This window comes from Amphiprion ocellaris, chromosome 5, assembly GCF_022539595.1.
Source record: "Amphiprion ocellaris isolate individual 3 ecotype Okinawa chromosome 5, ASM2253959v1, whole genome shotgun sequence".
NCBI classification, from domain to species: domain Eukaryota; kingdom Metazoa; phylum Chordata; class Actinopteri; family Pomacentridae; genus Amphiprion; species Amphiprion ocellaris.
The window spans coordinates 36,525,402-36,542,467 of record NC_072770.1 but is presented as its reverse complement, the minus strand read 5'-3'; the positions used below and the strand labels follow the sequence as shown (position 1 = coordinate 36,542,467).

Here is a 17,066-nt window from a genome sequence, read left to right as displayed (position 1 = left end):
GCTGGTTCTAGCAGTCGCTCCCAGCAGCAATTATTCTCCAAAGTCTGGCTCTCCTTCTTCTAACAAGTGCTCTGGTCTGGTGAGTAAAATAGTTGAGATTTTTACAGTTAGCTTAGCTGTCTGTTAGCGGCCACAGCAACGTAACTGCAGAGCTAATTCATGTACAGAGGTGGAGGTAACATTAGCCTTGAGTTAGCATCGTTAAGAACTGATATAAATCAGCAGTGTGACTGTTAAAGTAACAGTCTGACAACAACGACGTGACTCATATGTTTACATACCTCTGGTCACAGATTTATGTGTAAAATGAAACAACAGGCGACGTTTCCAAAATCCAGCAGGTGGATTAGCAGAAGTTTTCCGACTCTGACGGATCCTGAGTCCTCAGAATCTCTTCAGGTTTACAGTTTAGACTGAGACGTGATGAGCTACCTAGCTAGATGTGTAGCTCATGTCACGGAGGAAAAAACACACAGTGGTCGGTAGGGCTGCCACAAGTTACTTTATTTTTTATATACTATATATGCACGATACAGCTATATACTATATATGCACGATACAGCGCGGATGTCCATGCGTGTTCCGTGCTCCACTCGGATGGTGATTTCTGTTGCATTGCGCGCTCACTTCCGCTTTTGATGACGTATCGTGCTCAGGCGATTCGTCGACGCGTCGTTTGTGACAGCCCTAGTGGTCGGGGTGATTAAGTGACTGAGGCTGTGTGGGTCAAAGGCGGTGATTTATTTTAGTTACTGTGTAGAAAAAGCCCCAAAGTTTATATATATATATATATATATATATATATATATATATATATATATATATATATATATATATATATATATATATATATATATATGTTAACATAATGTTAGATTTCCTTTGTAGACTTTCAGGGGCGGGGCGTCGCCCACCTGAGACAGGTGTGGTGAGTGACGTCATGTAGTAATGCACAGCGTGATAGAGCAATGAGTGATTGGTGAGTTAACAGCCGACAGAGAAATCCTCCTTTAGCCGTTGGTTGTGTGTGAATGAAGAGTGAGTATGTCTAAGTGATATGTGTGATGTTGTGTCTAGTTAATGTTATTGTCATGTACATATTCTTTACTTATTTTTTGGCTTGAACTGTTACGGCACTGTGCCTTTGTAAAGTCAGGAATGTGGTGAGAAGTTAATTTTCGCCGTCTGACGTTATGAACGTAAAGTTGCGTCACTTCTGGTTTCAAAATACGAGCGTGTTCATGTTTTTATGTTAAGCGTGTTTTATTTTGAAATGTCAGACAGCAAGTTCTGTGTTAATATATGTCAAATAGCGGCACTATGTGTAATTGATTGTATTTATGGATAAGCTCATGATTGTGGAGCATTTGATTGCATTTCTGTTCCTATTGCTTGCATTGCTGGAGTAAGATTGTGTATTTAGATTTAAGTTATTAAGATATGTTTGTTTCATTTGTAGAAAATCACAACCACAACTGCCAGTGAATTAGCACTCAACCAAGTCTCTGCTTCTTTTGTACTCTGGAGAAACTGGCCTCAGGTGGTGTTCTGGCTGACACTCCCTGTGTGAATCTGGTGATAACGCAGAACTATTGCTGAAACCGAGTTTGTTCTATCTCCCTTACAGACAGCGAAGAAACATTTCCATTTCCATCCTCCTCTGTTCATCAGGGCAGGATCAGCGGCAGCAGCAGGTTTGCGCACGCGCAATTCATTTGACGTCTGGACATGGTGTGGGTCTCCTCCATAGACTGTATGATATATAATATATTTAACTGTATATTATGCCATCTATGGTCTCCTCTAATGTGGCTGCTGCGAGGCTACTGTGAGACTGACCGCCTGTGAGTGCTTTGGGACGGGGAGGGACTAAGAGGATTGGAAAAGTCCCAGATTTAGCCAGAAAGTCGCCAAGTTGGCATCACTGAGTGGAAAGAGTCAAATGTTTGTGCGTAATATTGGAAGGTCAGTTGAGCAAGTAGCAGAAAACAGCGCACCTTTTCTAGTCTGAAATGTGTGGAACGTGCGTCAAAGTTACATTCTTAATGGTGAGAAAAAGCTGAGTTTAGTTTCACTGATGTGGACCTTTGTGTGCCCATGTTGGGATATTTTTCATGTCGATCAGTTTGATTTGGACACTGTAGTTCAGAGGGAAGGTAAAAATGTGGAAGTCCGGAAAATAAATGTTGGAAGTCAGACAATAGAAAGAAGAAATGAGCTATTAGGAAACGCATCAGTAATGTTTTATCAGCATATGTCCAACAAATAGGTTATTCAATTTCTTTGACGTTTAAAAGAAACTTGACTGAACAGAAAACATTGAACTGTATGACTATCTGATGTGTTTGTGTGGCAAGTCCTTAAAGTGAGATGATGCGTTTATTAGATTTACAATTTCTCTGAACAATTATTCCATCTTGTAGGCTAAAGTGGGAGTGAAATAAAGTGGTGTTTTCTTAATCTTCAAAGAAATCTCAGTATGATTTAAGCTGAAATGCACCTGATTGTTGAATGCTTGATTGTATCTCTGGGTTCTGTTCGGCTCCTGCAGATTCTGGTTCACTATTCTGAAATGTGACTCACACACTAATGTTGTGCATCTGTTGTAAGATGTGTTTGTTATATTAGTGCACTTTTACGTGGGCATTATTTATTCATTCCTTTTTTGCTGATCAGAGTTTTTATTCCAGTTTGTCCACTTCTAGGACTAGAGAGAATGCTGCTGAATGTGTTCCAGGAACCTGAAAATCTCCACAACTCAGAACCACACTGACCAGAAAGTAGCTAATAGGTTTGTATTTAACAATAATTTTGAAATACTCTCTACCTGTGTGAGGATGAGTCAAAATTCTTCAAAGCCTGCAATATAAACACTGTGATGTGTATCAGTTAATAGTATCTAAACATATCAACAACAATCTTGTCTTTTCTTTCACCATTTCATATAATCAAAATGATTTCTTTCTAGTTCATCTAGCTTAATGATAACATCTTATTACAATGGTTAGGTGCCATATGTATAAATGTAAATTATTTATGTTTGGAATAATTTTGTCCCTTTTGATGAATTGAATCCATTTAGGAAATTCTGGACGAATCCAGTTGACATGAAGCTTCCACAGACTGTTGATGCCTCATTATACTGTAGCTTCTATTGGAACAGGATGTACGATGAATGTGACATTAAAAGTATCATGTCACATCCATTGTGGATAGTAGAAATCAGTATGTCTTATCTGTACACTTAAAAAATGCAAACCTTTTCAAGTACGAAGGAAGCAATGATGAGTATCCAGCTTATGACTTGTGACCTTGATACTCTAACTGTCCTCATAATTGGATTCTTTGTATTTTGCAGCAGGAAGAGGAGCCAGATACCACAGAAACTCCTGTTGTTCTCCTCACCTTCAGCTGTTCGTTTAACACCTTTCACCCACGTCACATATTCACCTGTTCACCGCGGCGGCTGCATGGAGAGGGGGTGAGTAGCAAGATCGTGTTTTTTAGTTGACCGTTAAATCTAACTGTAAATTGAGCGTTTGAACATCTTGCCTTGCCTTGTTTTGTTGGTTTGTGCAGCGTTGGAAATAAATACAACAGTCGGAAACACGGAAATGGCTATGTTGTTTGTGCAGCGAGTCAGCAGTGCAATGCTTCCTCACTTAGCCTTTCAGTGATTTTGTTTTTAGTTTGGAGTCACTAAAGGATCTGCTGATGAAGTTTGCTGCAAATAAAGAGCTACAGTATGAAGCATGTGCCCAGTGCTTGGAGGGACTTAACATAACCTATTGTATCAAGACACGAATCATCAACACAGTGCAACAGGCATACAACAATGCTGAGGAGAAACTCAGTAAGTACATATTAGATGGACAGCCTGCCATTAACCTTCTTCTGGAGGTCAGAGTATTTGATCCTCGTCATACTGCATTTATAAATGATGATGTGTCCAGCTACAAATCTGAATCTGGGTGTTTGGTTTCATGACCAGATGTAGATGTACGTGCTGAAATATGTGGGATTCAGACTTCCGTTTACTTTCTGCACTGTCTCGTGTTACGTCCTCTGGTAATTGGTGATAGACTTTGTACAGCCTCTTGTCTGGATGGCTTGGGGGACCTTATTGATTACAGCTGGCTGACGATTGAGCTCCAGTTTCCACCTGACATTCATCAGGACTGATTAAGCCTGGAGCTCCAGACCTCCTCCCAGCCCTGGTCCTCCACACCTCCTGAGCTATCAGATTGGTCAGTCACCACGATGCCTCCTCCCACCAGCCACACCTGAAGAGCTTAAAACTACAGCCAAACTCTCAGTCAGGGTGGCTCTGGTGCCTCTGTGAGTGGTGTATGGTTTGTGTTTGGTTGGTCCGTAGTTACTTGTGGTGGGTACTGCGGACATTTAGAGCTTCTGCTGGTGGCTGCTAGTTTGGTGTGGAGACAGTGGCTCCAGTTAGCAGTCTGCCAACTGTATGAAGAAGCTGTTTAGTATTTTGAGTATTTGTGACCTGTGTTCTGTGGCTAGAGGCACCAGTTTAGTTTGTTTTATACCCTGTTTGTATTAGTTTTTGTTCCTTATAGTGGGAGTTGCTATTGTATTTTAAGGTTGGCTAGGGAGTTTAGCTACTTTGTTTGTGTTTAGCTCAGTTACAAACTCTGTTGGCCTTCATTTTGTTTTATCCTGTTCTTCGATTTGGCAACATCCACCTGTCTTGTGTTCTTTGTTATCATTTTTATGTTCCATTTGCTACTGAGCAATAAATTCCTTTACCTGAAACAATAACATCTAGTCATTTTGTTGCATCCAGCTGGCCCTAGAGGTTGGACTGTAACAGTAGGTACAAGTATAAGCTAAAGTGAAGTACGGTGGTTCTATGCTGTTTACTTTGAATGTCAGGCTACCTTTTCTGGATTCAGGTATTATGTGGGTAAAAAAGCTTGGGTTTGCACTGTTTTATTAGGATCTTTCAACATAGATGATGTTTAATGTTTACTGGGAGGTTTAACTTTAAATGCTGTAGAATTTTTTTCAACATAAATGCTGCTGAATGTTTACTGAGAGGCTCTGTGCACTTTAATGTTCAACTGCAGGATTTTAATTGTTTCATCATCAGTGATGCTAAATGTTTACGGAGAGGTTATGTACAGTTTAACTTTAAATCCTGCAGAAGCTGAGGTCAGTAATGCATTCAGTAATTTTCATCAGAGGAAAACCGGGGTTTTACGTTGTTGTGAATGTTTATGAACATGAGTTCAATTGAGCTATTCGTTCTTACTGTGAGGTTCTTTGCACTTTAGCTTTTGAACCAACTCATTGCGTTAAGATTGTTCTACTGTGTTTTTAAAAAAAAATCATTTTGTCATGGGTCAATGTCAAGGTTTGACATTTAGCAATCTTTTGTGCTCAGTGTTTTTTAATTTTGTGAAAGAAGGAATACTTAACAGTGCAGTTTTATTCCCGCTGCAACAAGTTACCTTTGATTTTTAATGAATTATTACAAAACAAAGAAAAAAAATGCAACTTTTTAGCAGTTGTCACTGTCTCTGGCAACAAATACGCTTAAAACATAGCAACTTACGTCACAGTTTTTTTTTTTTTTTTTTTAGAAAAGTGGCCGTGAATTCAGGCATTTTAGGCCCCAACAATCTCAAAAAAAGCCCGTGAAATCCTGGAGGTATTTAATAACAATGATAATTATTATTTGTGATAATTATTAACAAGAGTAGACCTTTAATGAACTTCTCCTGATGTGTCATAATACTAATAATAATGGACAATAATTATTATTGTCGTTATTAACAAGTGCAGATTTGAATTCTGAAGGCTTTCCTCCAAAGCAACATACTAACCTTTCTTGTCAGCCAGTATAAATAATAAGCAAAACTGTCACCTGCTGAATTGAAAGTGGAATATGTGTGTCTTTCCACCTTTGTTTTATGATTACTAAAAATTAGCTCTTATTTAGGAAAGCTACGCTCTAATTGGACGAAGGGATAAAAGTGATAAATGGAAAATCTCATTTGCAGGTGGCCTTTAGCACAGAGATGTGTTGCGTCTCCTGGTAAAATGCCATTGTTTAATGAGAAGAGCAGTGTTGCACTAATCTGTATCTTTGAAGCCATCATGACTACATAATCAGTTTGGCACATTAAGATTACAGTGTTCAATCAGTGAAAAAATAATCACAAGTTATTACAGTCGCGCCGATATTCTAATTAAGGCCAGTTGGCTCCGTGTGAGGAGGCAAGAGCATAATTTGACAGACTGACTTAGTGCTGCGGACACATTTGTCTTAATAAATGCCTATACAAGAAAGCCAATAATGTATTTTCTCCATCTAATCTAATCGCTAAAAGACCCACTATATTATGGTGTCACTTTTGAATAAATACTGTCGGCACACCTCTTTTTCTGTCTCCAGTTTATGAAAAACACAGAACACAGTGGACTTTTATATTCTTGTCAAATGGCCATTTATTTGACTTTCTCATGTGTTCCATTTTTTTATAGCTTATATATACATACATATATGTTGTAGCTTGCAGTCAGTGGCTCATTTTCATATCACGTTAACACTCAAACGATGCAAAAGGTTTTAATGTCCTCAGAATTATTTTTAACTGACATAATCCACTATCAAAAATGGACCAGCAAAGCACATTTCAAAGAGAAATTGAAAATGAGAATTAATACATTTGCAGAATAAACCTCATTATAGTGACAAGGAGGATGTCTGCAAACCCTAAAAAACGGCACTGTGCTGCCAGTTCTTTGAAAAGAGGAAAACGTCTTTATAAATGAGATCTTTGAGAGATGGTGTGGTAAGGAAAGTGTTGTGCAAACTGTCATTATGCACTTTGACAGGGAAAGTGTCTCTTTTGAAAAATAAAGCTATGCTCTGGAGCAAAATAACAGGTACATTTAAGAAGGTTAAGATACTATATATAATGCGTGGCAACAAAATTTAAGAAGAGTTGCTGTGTAATTACCTGACTTTAAAGAGAAGCCATAAAATCCTATGAGTGAAATACAAGACTACTAATCTAATAAACACATTTACCATTCTCAATACGAATATAAGAGGTATTTCATGTGGATTGTTTATTGGAGTTAAAAGGGCTTTAATAGGCGTGCAAATGCTATAAAGTGAACAGCAAGTGAGACTATGATTTCTGTGGCGTTCTTCAAATACAGTGCATTATGAAACAGTAGAGGAATGTTGATGTGGCCTGTTTCACAGAAGCATCTATTTTTCATGAACATCCACCTCACTGACAGCATAGACTTGAACAAATAAGTAAGCTGATGTGGCTCAGAACATTAGACGGTGTCCTCTGTGTTCCTAGCCTCTCCCACCTCTTTGGCAGCATTGTCCCTGTTGGACTTTTGTTCTCGGACTCCCATCCTGCCCCTCCTCTCCTCCTCTTTTTTCTCTTTGTCAAGCAGTCGATAGTTCAGTCCCATTCCCAAAAACAGGAAGACACTGGAGACAATGAGGAGGATCCCACAGCCCTGGTACGTGTACTTGTAATCATGGTAGATGTCTTTGAATCTTCCTGTGGGGACAAAAAAAGGTCACATTTCATTATTTTTGTGTTGTTGTCAACATTAACCTTTGGTAAACTACAAAGTAATCTTTTTTTTTTTCGTATGGCGGGTGGTGTACTCACCAAGCAATGGGGGCCCTAACAGTACAGGACCACACTCCACAATAGTGACCAGCCCAACAGCACTGGAGAAGCGCTGGGCTCCCACTAGGTCCATTAAGGTCTCAAACAGCACTGAGCTCAGCCAGCCAAAAGCAAACCCGAAGAAGATGGCATAAATAACAAAGCCTTTGTAGTCTACTGATATCGGAGCTAGAACGTGACACACACCGTTGTACAGCACGGAGATAGCGAAGAAGTATTGTATTCTGGGCCGAACCCACTTGGTGTTGGCGACAATGCCCATTGAGGGCCGGGCAACCATGTCAACAAAAGCCAGCACAGACAGTAAAAAAGCTGCCTTCTCTTTGGGGATGTCTTTACTTTTGGCGTAATTAGAGAGAAACACCAGTGGTGCAAAGAGACCGAAAAACATGACGATATTGCCCACGATGTAGAGCAAAAAGCCACGGTGTTTGAACAAAGAAAGATCGATGAAGCTGTTTATGGTCTGCATCACAGTCCTCCTCTCAGTAGTCTTCTCTGGAGGTTTGGGTTTTGGTCCGATCGGCCGCATGAGGGATCCAGCGACACAGCAATTGAAGAGCAGGCCACCTAGGATCAGAAAACTTCCCCTCCAGCCAAACTGGTCAAAGAACCAGGTGTTAAGGGGAGCCAAAGTAGAGAGAAAGACAGGGCTGCCAGCCATGGCAATCCCATTAGCAATTGGCCTTCTCTTGTAGAAGTATTTTCCAATCATAGTGAGGGCAGGGTTGAGGTTGAAGGCCAATCCCAAACCTGAAGAATCAATTAAAACATGTGTAACTGTATAAAAAGACAGTTCTGAGCATAGAAAAGTGATGAGAGATTCACAGCAATCCTGGGTGTTTTTATGTTAGAGCAACACTAGATGGCAACAGTGCACAGTAAAAAAAAAAAAAAGGGTGAGTCATGACCAAACTTGAAAATACAGAAAGTTAAAATTAGGTACCTCCCACCACACCAATGCAAAAGTACAGTGCTTCAACGGAATTGCAGAAAGAGGCAGCAACAAGCCCCAATCCAGAAAGGCATCCTCCTGCCATCATCACAGGCCGACTCCCATATTTATTAACCAGGATGCTGCTGATAGGACCTGAAGCAGAAAAAACATTGCACAGATATTCACACACACATTATTAGATACTGAAAGGTGGCGTTTTTTCATTTTAGTAACATGCAGTGTTCCACATTTAACCACCAGAGGGCTATAGTGCCACAGCAGAGGCTCGGCAAATTCAAACAACTTCTGCAATCATTTTTGTCAGTGCTGCACTGCAGTAGATGTGTTCTCATGCCATTAATAATGCGATCTGTCAGAAAAACCACGAAAGCTGCAATGAAATGATCATTTAGTTGATTCAGAGATTCATAAAAAATGACAGAAGAATAATTTGTTTGGGAATTCTTTTTAAATGGACTCCAAGCACATTTGGATGATTATTGGAAGAATCTCATTTCAGACAAGTGGGTGGAGGTATTAGCATGTGTGCTTTGGGGGAAATTTTGGTACTGATGCATTCTTGTGGGTTAAAATAACAATTGAAATCTTCTTTCATGCATCTTTTGGCACCTGGAGCACCAGTTTCACAGAAAGACTGACTGAATGAGGCGACAATAAATCAACTTATTAAGATGCAAGGATGTTGGATTTGACATCGGTTCAGGAAAATTACTATGACTTGTAGACAAATGACTAAAATGCAACGAGGGTTCAGGTCGCAAAACACCATCTCCATCTGCAACTTATAACAACCAGCCTAAATGAGTATGAGGATCCACAAGGAAGACACTTCTGCCTTCCTGCCAAATCCCTGCACTACCCAGTGAACCTAAATGGAAACTGACAGTTTTTGTTTAGAGGTTGTCCAGACTCATTTGCCAGCACAGTGCAAGACAAAGGGTTTTTAAATTGTAATGCAGGCAGTCTCCACACAAACAATGAGTTCTTTCCTTCTGTTTGCAGAGGGGGTTGCTTAGGATAAAAAGGTTGGAGACAAACCAATGTAGAACATTATGAACATAATGAATCAAAAATTGAAGGAGTACAGAGGTGCGCAACAGTAGGCCATTAATGAACTTCTTCTGCTGATGTGCTCAGAATGTTTAACGTACAGACGGCAACACAGCAGTGACAGACACTTCCTCCCTAACTCTAAAATATCAATTATCACACACAGCTTGCCTTCGTTAGAGTGTATTTATATCAAAATGTTGGCATTAAGAGTCGTTACACCTAAAGATGTAGACTGAGACAACGGCAGTTCACAACTTGTTAGAACATGCAGATCTCACTTTTAAAGCCAAGAAAAAATGAAATGCAAACACAGCTTTGATCAGTTATGTGATAAAGCACAGTAAATGACACGGTGTAAAGTGAAAGACAAATTAAGAACAATCACATTCTTATTATTTAACTCTATGAACTTTAACTGCTGTTTCTACTGCCTGCATGTCACTCTGCAGCTACTTGTTAAGGGAGTATGTTGCTGAACAATAAGCAGCCTTGATTCTTTTACAGGAAACACAACACTTCGCAATCAGGGCTTAACTTGAATGTGATGCTTTGCTCTCCTTTGGAATGCAGTCCTGCTGTAAGTAAGTAACACGTGGGAATCAGGTTTTATGGGATTTATGGAGCAGAAGTGTAATAAGCAGGTATTTTTTTGACGTACTATGTTCAAAAGTATGGACACAATACAAGAAATACAAGGCTAGTCCACTTTTATTTAATTGTCTATAGAAATATACACTAATAAATTTTACATTCAGGCCAGAAAAGAACATTTGATGGGAAGTCTTTTCATATGGTGTTTGCTACACCAAGGCAACTTTTCTCAAACTTCCCAGAGATTAGATGCCTGTGTCATCATTTTTCCAGTTTAACACACATTAGAGCAAAGAGAAGTGCAGTGTTTTGATTTCAGAGCAGACGGTCTTGTGGGACAGGAAGAGTTTCTTTGAACTCTATTCTCTCCGTGTTGAATATCATGCAGATGAATAGAGCCTTATCATTACCTGACTGACCAGGCCTGTGTGACATCACCCAGTGTCTCATTTATCTCATCAGGGCAGGAACACAACCAAAACCCCCTGATGGTTTTTCACTCTCAAAGCACAAAGGAAAACAGTCCGCAGGTATTCAAGGCTAAGACCCATTCATGTGCTCCAGAGACAGATAGTGTTGCAACACTTAAACAATGGAGTTACAGTATTGTTTTATCTCAGTATGAAATGTTTGCTTTAATCTGCACAATAATTATGAGAAACCATAGATTCTTTGTGGACAAAGTGACTGAAAGAAGACATTGTGAGCCAGAATTCCTGCAAAAAGCAGTGGATTGACTTTTAACTGAACACTGTAGGAATAAATCTTTTACATTTGTGCTAAGAGCCAGAAATTGATTCAGTCTATAAACCTTCTTGATGTGCTAAATGTCAGGTGTAAGCAAACCCATGTTTGGCAGCTTGTTTTGGCTTGTAGCTCACCTCCGCCGTACATGACTGCTAACATGATGGAGGAGATCCAGGACACCTGGCTACTCGTCACATTGAAGATCACCTCAATCTCTTTGAAGAAGACAGTGATGGACTTGGGAAATGCATAGGAGAACCCAATAGAGATGAAGGCCCCGATCACCACCATCCATCCCCAGCCACCCTCAGGTGGTGTGTAGCCTACAGGACCACCAATGGCAGCCGGCATTTTTCCTCACAAAACTCCTCGTCGAAATTCAACACGTTTCAGAGCTCCTGGAGATAGAAGAAGCAACAAAGAAATTTGCTTAGTTGTTAGTATTGTAGTGTAATATTTTTTGGGTATGATGTGCTAAAAGTAAGAGATGATATAATTATGGCAAATGCTATTAGACTGAAGACCAGAAGTAAAACATATGTTGTTGTTGTTCATCCTTCGCAGGCGAAGATGACCTTGACTTCTTCGTAGGATAGGGTGAATGAACCAGTCCAGTGGTTTCGTCTACGCAGTCCGCCAGAGCCAGTCTTCACATGCAAATATAGACTGTGTCGAGTATGATCACCTGAGGGTTTCAGACCGACCGGCTACCCTCCATCTGGTTTAGCCCGCCTGCCTCAACCCTTGGCCGGAGTGTGGCCGCTGCGCATGCTACAGCTTCGAGGAGCCACAGGTGAGAGCAGAGTGTCAGGTGGGAGCAAACATTGTCCGGGTTATCCTGAAAGGGGGCATGGCAAGCCCTCCTACAGAGGTACTATCCCTCCCTGAACACCCCATACACCCCCAAAAACATGTACTCAAAACATAATGGTGTAAACTTAAGGTATTATAACTTTTAACATATATCAGAATAATAGGCATGAAATCCATCACAAAATAATAAGAGTAAGATGTGAAGCAAAAAATTTGAACATGTCTGGGCATGTTCTCTGACCTAATGATAACTTGATGCACACGTCTTCTGTAAAGTGACCTAGAGGTGAAATATGATAACCTGACGTCATGATCTGACCAATAGATTGAGAAAGGTATGATGATATCAAAACTGCCACTCCTGTCATATACCCTATAGGCGTGTAAAAATGACCAACGCTCACAGCATAAAAGATGGTGCACAGCTCCGTATCTTGAGTTCTTCTTGGGGTGTTATCACTGCTAAGAATTACTCCTGGATTTTTTGTCGATAAATAAATCCTGCTGCCCCTCGAATGCTGACTTTTCTTGGCGATTGTTTGAAGACTTAATTTACACTTCAGTATTTCTTAAAGCATTTTTGATATGTTTGTTTTTGTTTGTATTTGTGATGCGGAAGAACTTTGGAGAACATACTGACAACAGTTCAATTGTTAAGAGTTAGGCTGCACAGTGGCTTGGTGGTTAGCACTGCTGCCTTGCTGCTAGAAGATCCTGGTTCATGTCCCCACCTTTCTGGTATCTTTCTACATGGAATTTGCATATTCTCCATGTGCAGGCGTGGGTTTTCTCTGGCTTCCTCCCACAGTCCAAAAACATGCTGAGGTTAATTGGAATTCTAAATTGTCCGAACATGTGAATATAAGTGTGATTGTTTGTCTCTATATGTAGCCCTGTGCTAGACTGGAGACCTATCTAGGATTTGTCCCCTGCCTTCACTCTAAGTCAGCTGGGATAGACTCCAGCCCCCCCCCATGACCCTAATGAGGATTAAGCTTTGTATAGATAATGGATGGATGGATGTTAGGAGTTAAATGTTTAGGATTTAGATCATGAAATGATTTGAACTATTTCCATTAATAAATGTATCAGCCTGATCAGTCATCTCACATGTATGCTGCCTCAGCTTTGTAACATTTGACATCAAATCAACATTTTAAAAGCAAATTTGAGGATGGACTATATCAGCAACAGTCTAACTTTGTATCTAAGATTATACTGTTACATATACCCTCGAAAGGAGCCTTGCAAATGGTTCAGAATCATTTCATTAACAGATATTTAATTGGTAGCAGTGAATCAAGGCTGTTTATAGGCGTGATTCATTTGTAGACGATAACTGCTGTCTGACACCATTGATCTTTATTGTTTTCATCTATCTCATGCCCTCTGATCTCAATATTAACTGCCTTTAATGCTCTCTGAAGGCCTCTTGGTAGTTTTACTGCATGAATTCTCCATGCAACATACAGTACATGCCTCATATGAAGACCAATATGTTATCCTGAGCACGTCTGCTTTTCTAAAAAGTATATAAAAAGAAACAAGATTTTTCAAAAAACATTTTCTGAACTCAATGACAGAGTTTAAGATTAAGGATGCCGTTTCTGGGCTTGCTTTGCTCTGAATTGCTCTCTGCATGTATTAACTGAGCTCCCACCCGCTGATCTCCTATAGTTTCACTTTAGAGGTGATGAATAAGAGTCCATCTGCAGAGTCAAACAACTTACTGTATTGTTTACACAGGGGAGACTGTCCAGAGAGAGCATCGATCAGACCGTGAGCACAGGTTGAATCCACGCTGCTCAATAGCTCAGGGCTGTGCTCTAGAGTGGGTGATGATATAGTGTTTTTCAGCCAAGGAGGACTTGATTTGGTTGATGAATTGGTTTAGCGCTCTGGAAACTTATTGGATAAGCCAGTTGTGTGCAGCAAGTTGTGAATATTTAATGCTTTAAAGAACTTTTATTATTGAGCTGGGATTTTAGCTGCTGCTGTGCAGCTGTAAATGTGCCTTTTGCATTATTCTACAGATGCAATAGGTAGTGAGGAGAAATAAGAGCTTACAGTTTCTCTCTTGTTCATTATTCATAGTGGGTTGCTTGAAATAATCAGATGGCAACCAAACTGATTAAATGTGCATGTAGATGACATACAAAGGTAACGTATTTCAGCACAAAGTTCCTCTGAACAATGAGGAATGTGTTTTATTATAAACAGAAATGCAAAGATGTCAGTTGGTGTTTTTGTGGAGAGTTAAATGCTGCTACTTTCCTGATGGTTTGTCATTTCCCCTTTAATTTTAGTTTTATTAACTGAAGGCTGAATGTGTCCTACCTTCAGCTCTGTACTCTGATCGTGAGCTCTCAGTTTCACTCTTAGACAGACTGATATCAAGTAAGTGTGTTACACATACACATCCCAGTAAATGCTAATTTTCTCATAACTGATTCTCTTTTTCATGTTGCCTCCTGTTCTTTTAACCCTCCTGTTGTCCTGTGGATCAAATTGACCTGTTTTAAAGTTTGAAAATGTGGAGAAAAAAAATATTTTCACAGTGAAAATTCTGATGTCAACATTTTCGACATTTTTGTGAAATTTTTGAACATTTTTGGTGGAAAAAATGTAAAAAAGAATATGTTTCTTTAAGAACATTCACAATTTTTTTTAAAAAAGTAGATTTTTTTTGTGAATGTTCTTAAAGAAAATATTAGAAGTTTTACTGATATATATGTAATCACTTTGGATATTTTAATTATTTTTAAAAAAGATTTTTACTCATTTTTGAAAATATTTACAAGAATTTTCTTGCCAAATTTGGGGGATTTTTTTTTTTAAATAAAATTTTTCAGGGAATTTTTTAAGGAATTATTGGAATTTTCCTCCTGAAGGCTTTGCAAATTTTCTGACATTTGGGGAATTTTTCTTGCTGAATTTTAATTACTTTTTCAGACAAGGAAACTATATTTTTTGGTGCCACTAAATGAAGACAACAGGAGGGTTAAGCATGTTTTGAATTACTTTTCATATTGCTTCATGCAGAATTTGTCTAGATTGGTTAGCTTCATCACTGTCACCTTTTCTACTTTGAAAACTTAACGCAAGGTAAGGTTAAAACATTTTCAGAGTGAATGCTGCACTGAAACTCTATCTTTTCCGTTCAGTTGTATTTTGACAGCCTGTTAGTATATAGACGTGTGTCTTTTATTGGAGCGTAGGTCAGTCATCATGTCGACCTGATGATTACAAAAAACTTGAGTGCCAAGTAGAAAAGTGCACTGTCACCTTTTTCACTTTGAAAACTGATCTGCAAAATTACAAGGTGAGTTAAAACATTCTCAGTGTGTATGCTGCCTCTCAAATAGGACAGCATGCTGGGGAAATGTCCTGAAGTGGCAGCGCAGACGGTGTTGTCTCTATTTTTAAAGAATGAAAAATTCAGTGGTTGACATTAGATGATGAATGGAGGAACGAGTTAAGACGGACAGGACCCTCCTGATAAAATGGCAAAACTGCAGAAATAATGAATAAAACAGATAATTTCACACTAAGGATTGATCGCTTGGCTATAAAACGGAGAGCCAAGTATCAAACAATTCAGTAAAAACTGCAGAGCCAATCCATTTAAGCCAGGTAGAAAAATGAAATGAGTCGACAAATAGGCAGAGAGGAGAACCCCCTTCACAGTGTTAAGATCTAAATAAAGTAGTCAACGTAGGCGGCCTGAAAGTGCCACTTGACAACACACACATACCAGCACAAAGCAGGAAGGGCTCAGTGAAGGGCTTTAGTAGTTGTAAAAACAATATTTGGTGTCTGTGCTTACAGAATATGAGGCTGAATTGCTTTAACTAATTCATTTTAAATTGATCTGACAAATATGATCCACTTTGTTGCAGTGCTGACCCCAAGTGTACCATGTGAAGCAGCTAATCTTAACAAAATAACATTCAATGGAAGTCAGATTCAAGTGTTTGTTTGAACTGATAGTGATGACTGTCAATATAGACAGTACGGTTGGCTAGACCAACAGCAAAAAGTAGCTTTTGTGATGCTGGAAGAACACAAAATATTACATCTCTGGCTACATTTTTGTGCTTCTAGTAAAAGAGTTTTCATTCATTCTGCCTGCAGCCTTGCTTTGGGCCTCTTCTGACCGCAGATTTCTAATAGCGCTTATGAGAACTGATGAATTTGTCCGATTAATTATAGATGAGAACAGTGTGTTAAATATTTGCTCTGGAAAATCACACACTCACATAATAAGCATTGTTATAACAAAGAATACATTTTTCCCCATGAATATCTGGCTGAAAACTGACCATTTGTGGAAGTAATCATTCATAAAGTGGTGTCAGGCTAATGTGAAATGTGCGTTGTGTCTGCTGTGTCGAGCATCTTACCTTGACAGGAGCTCTTGATCAGAGACAGATGCAGAGAACAAAGTCTCGGAGGCACGTTAACACACTGCTGACATCATTGAATGGGACTGAGTGGCTTTGAATATGTATGAAATCAAAGGAAAATAAAAAAAAATATTACTGCATATGTATCACAGATATTCCAGAAGGGATCTATGGGTCTCTATCCACTATGACAGTCCAAAAGTTGCCAGTGGCACCTCGGCATCGGACTGCATCTGTCTCCACTGAGTAAAGTAAAGTCGAAAAGTTGAGTTCATTCAGTGCTCAGATTAAACAGCTGGACCATCTGGACAACTGCGCTGCTAAATGGGGAAGTCAGTGAAGGTCTTATTGGCTGTGAGGGACTTAGTGCCATGCCCCTACAATGCTTTCTCCACCCCTCTGTCATGTGCCGAGCTCACACACAAGGTCAGAGTAATTCAATGCACGGCACTACGGCATGCGTGCTGGAAGAGGATATAGAGTAATGTCTGCACTCGAAGATATAAGATGCTAAGAGAAGAGATAAGACTTCTTAGATGCTGATTTCCTACGTTGGCTGATTTATCAGTGCTATTCAATTGAATATTGGAAGTCGCGGCAATAAGAAATCGGTTTTACTCAAACAACAGACATTGTTCACCTCGACCACCTGAAAGAAAGACTTTCGACCACTTCAAGGGTCAGTCCTGGTTGAGCCTTCCTCCCAAACTCCCTGTGGAGCTATTAATGAGCCTGTATCAGGGTCTGGGAAAGGAAAGGCCGGAGCACAAGAGGTTATTGAAACAACGTGTACCAGCAAAGGGCCCT

The 17,066-nt window shown here is 39.6% G+C and overlaps 1 protein-coding gene and 1 long non-coding RNA gene across 2 annotated transcripts; one reads left to right on the top strand and one right to left on the bottom strand.

Annotated features, from left to right (window-relative positions):
• Positions 1–2,590: 2,590 nt before the first annotated feature.
• LOC129348845 (uncharacterized) lies at positions 2,591–12,042 on the top strand. The gene is made up of 3 exons (XR_008601564.1): positions 2,591–2,791; positions 3,359–3,481; positions 11,605–12,042. It is a non-coding gene; the product is annotated as an uncharacterized LOC129348845 (long non-coding RNA).
• Positions 6,450–16,637, bottom strand: slc16a1a (solute carrier family 16 member 1a). The gene is made up of 5 exons (XM_023269439.3): positions 16,257–16,637; positions 11,175–11,438; positions 8,638–8,781; positions 7,671–8,444; positions 6,450–7,556 (listed from the first exon to the last, which is right to left on the bottom strand). Exons 2-5 carry the CDS (start codon positions 11,389–11,391, stop codon positions 7,321–7,323), a joined length of 1,371 nt encoding a protein of 456 aa, XP_023125207.1. The 5' UTR covers positions 11,392–11,438; positions 16,257–16,637; the 3' UTR covers positions 6,450–7,320.
• Between the last annotated feature and the right edge of the window lie 429 nt (positions 16,638–17,066).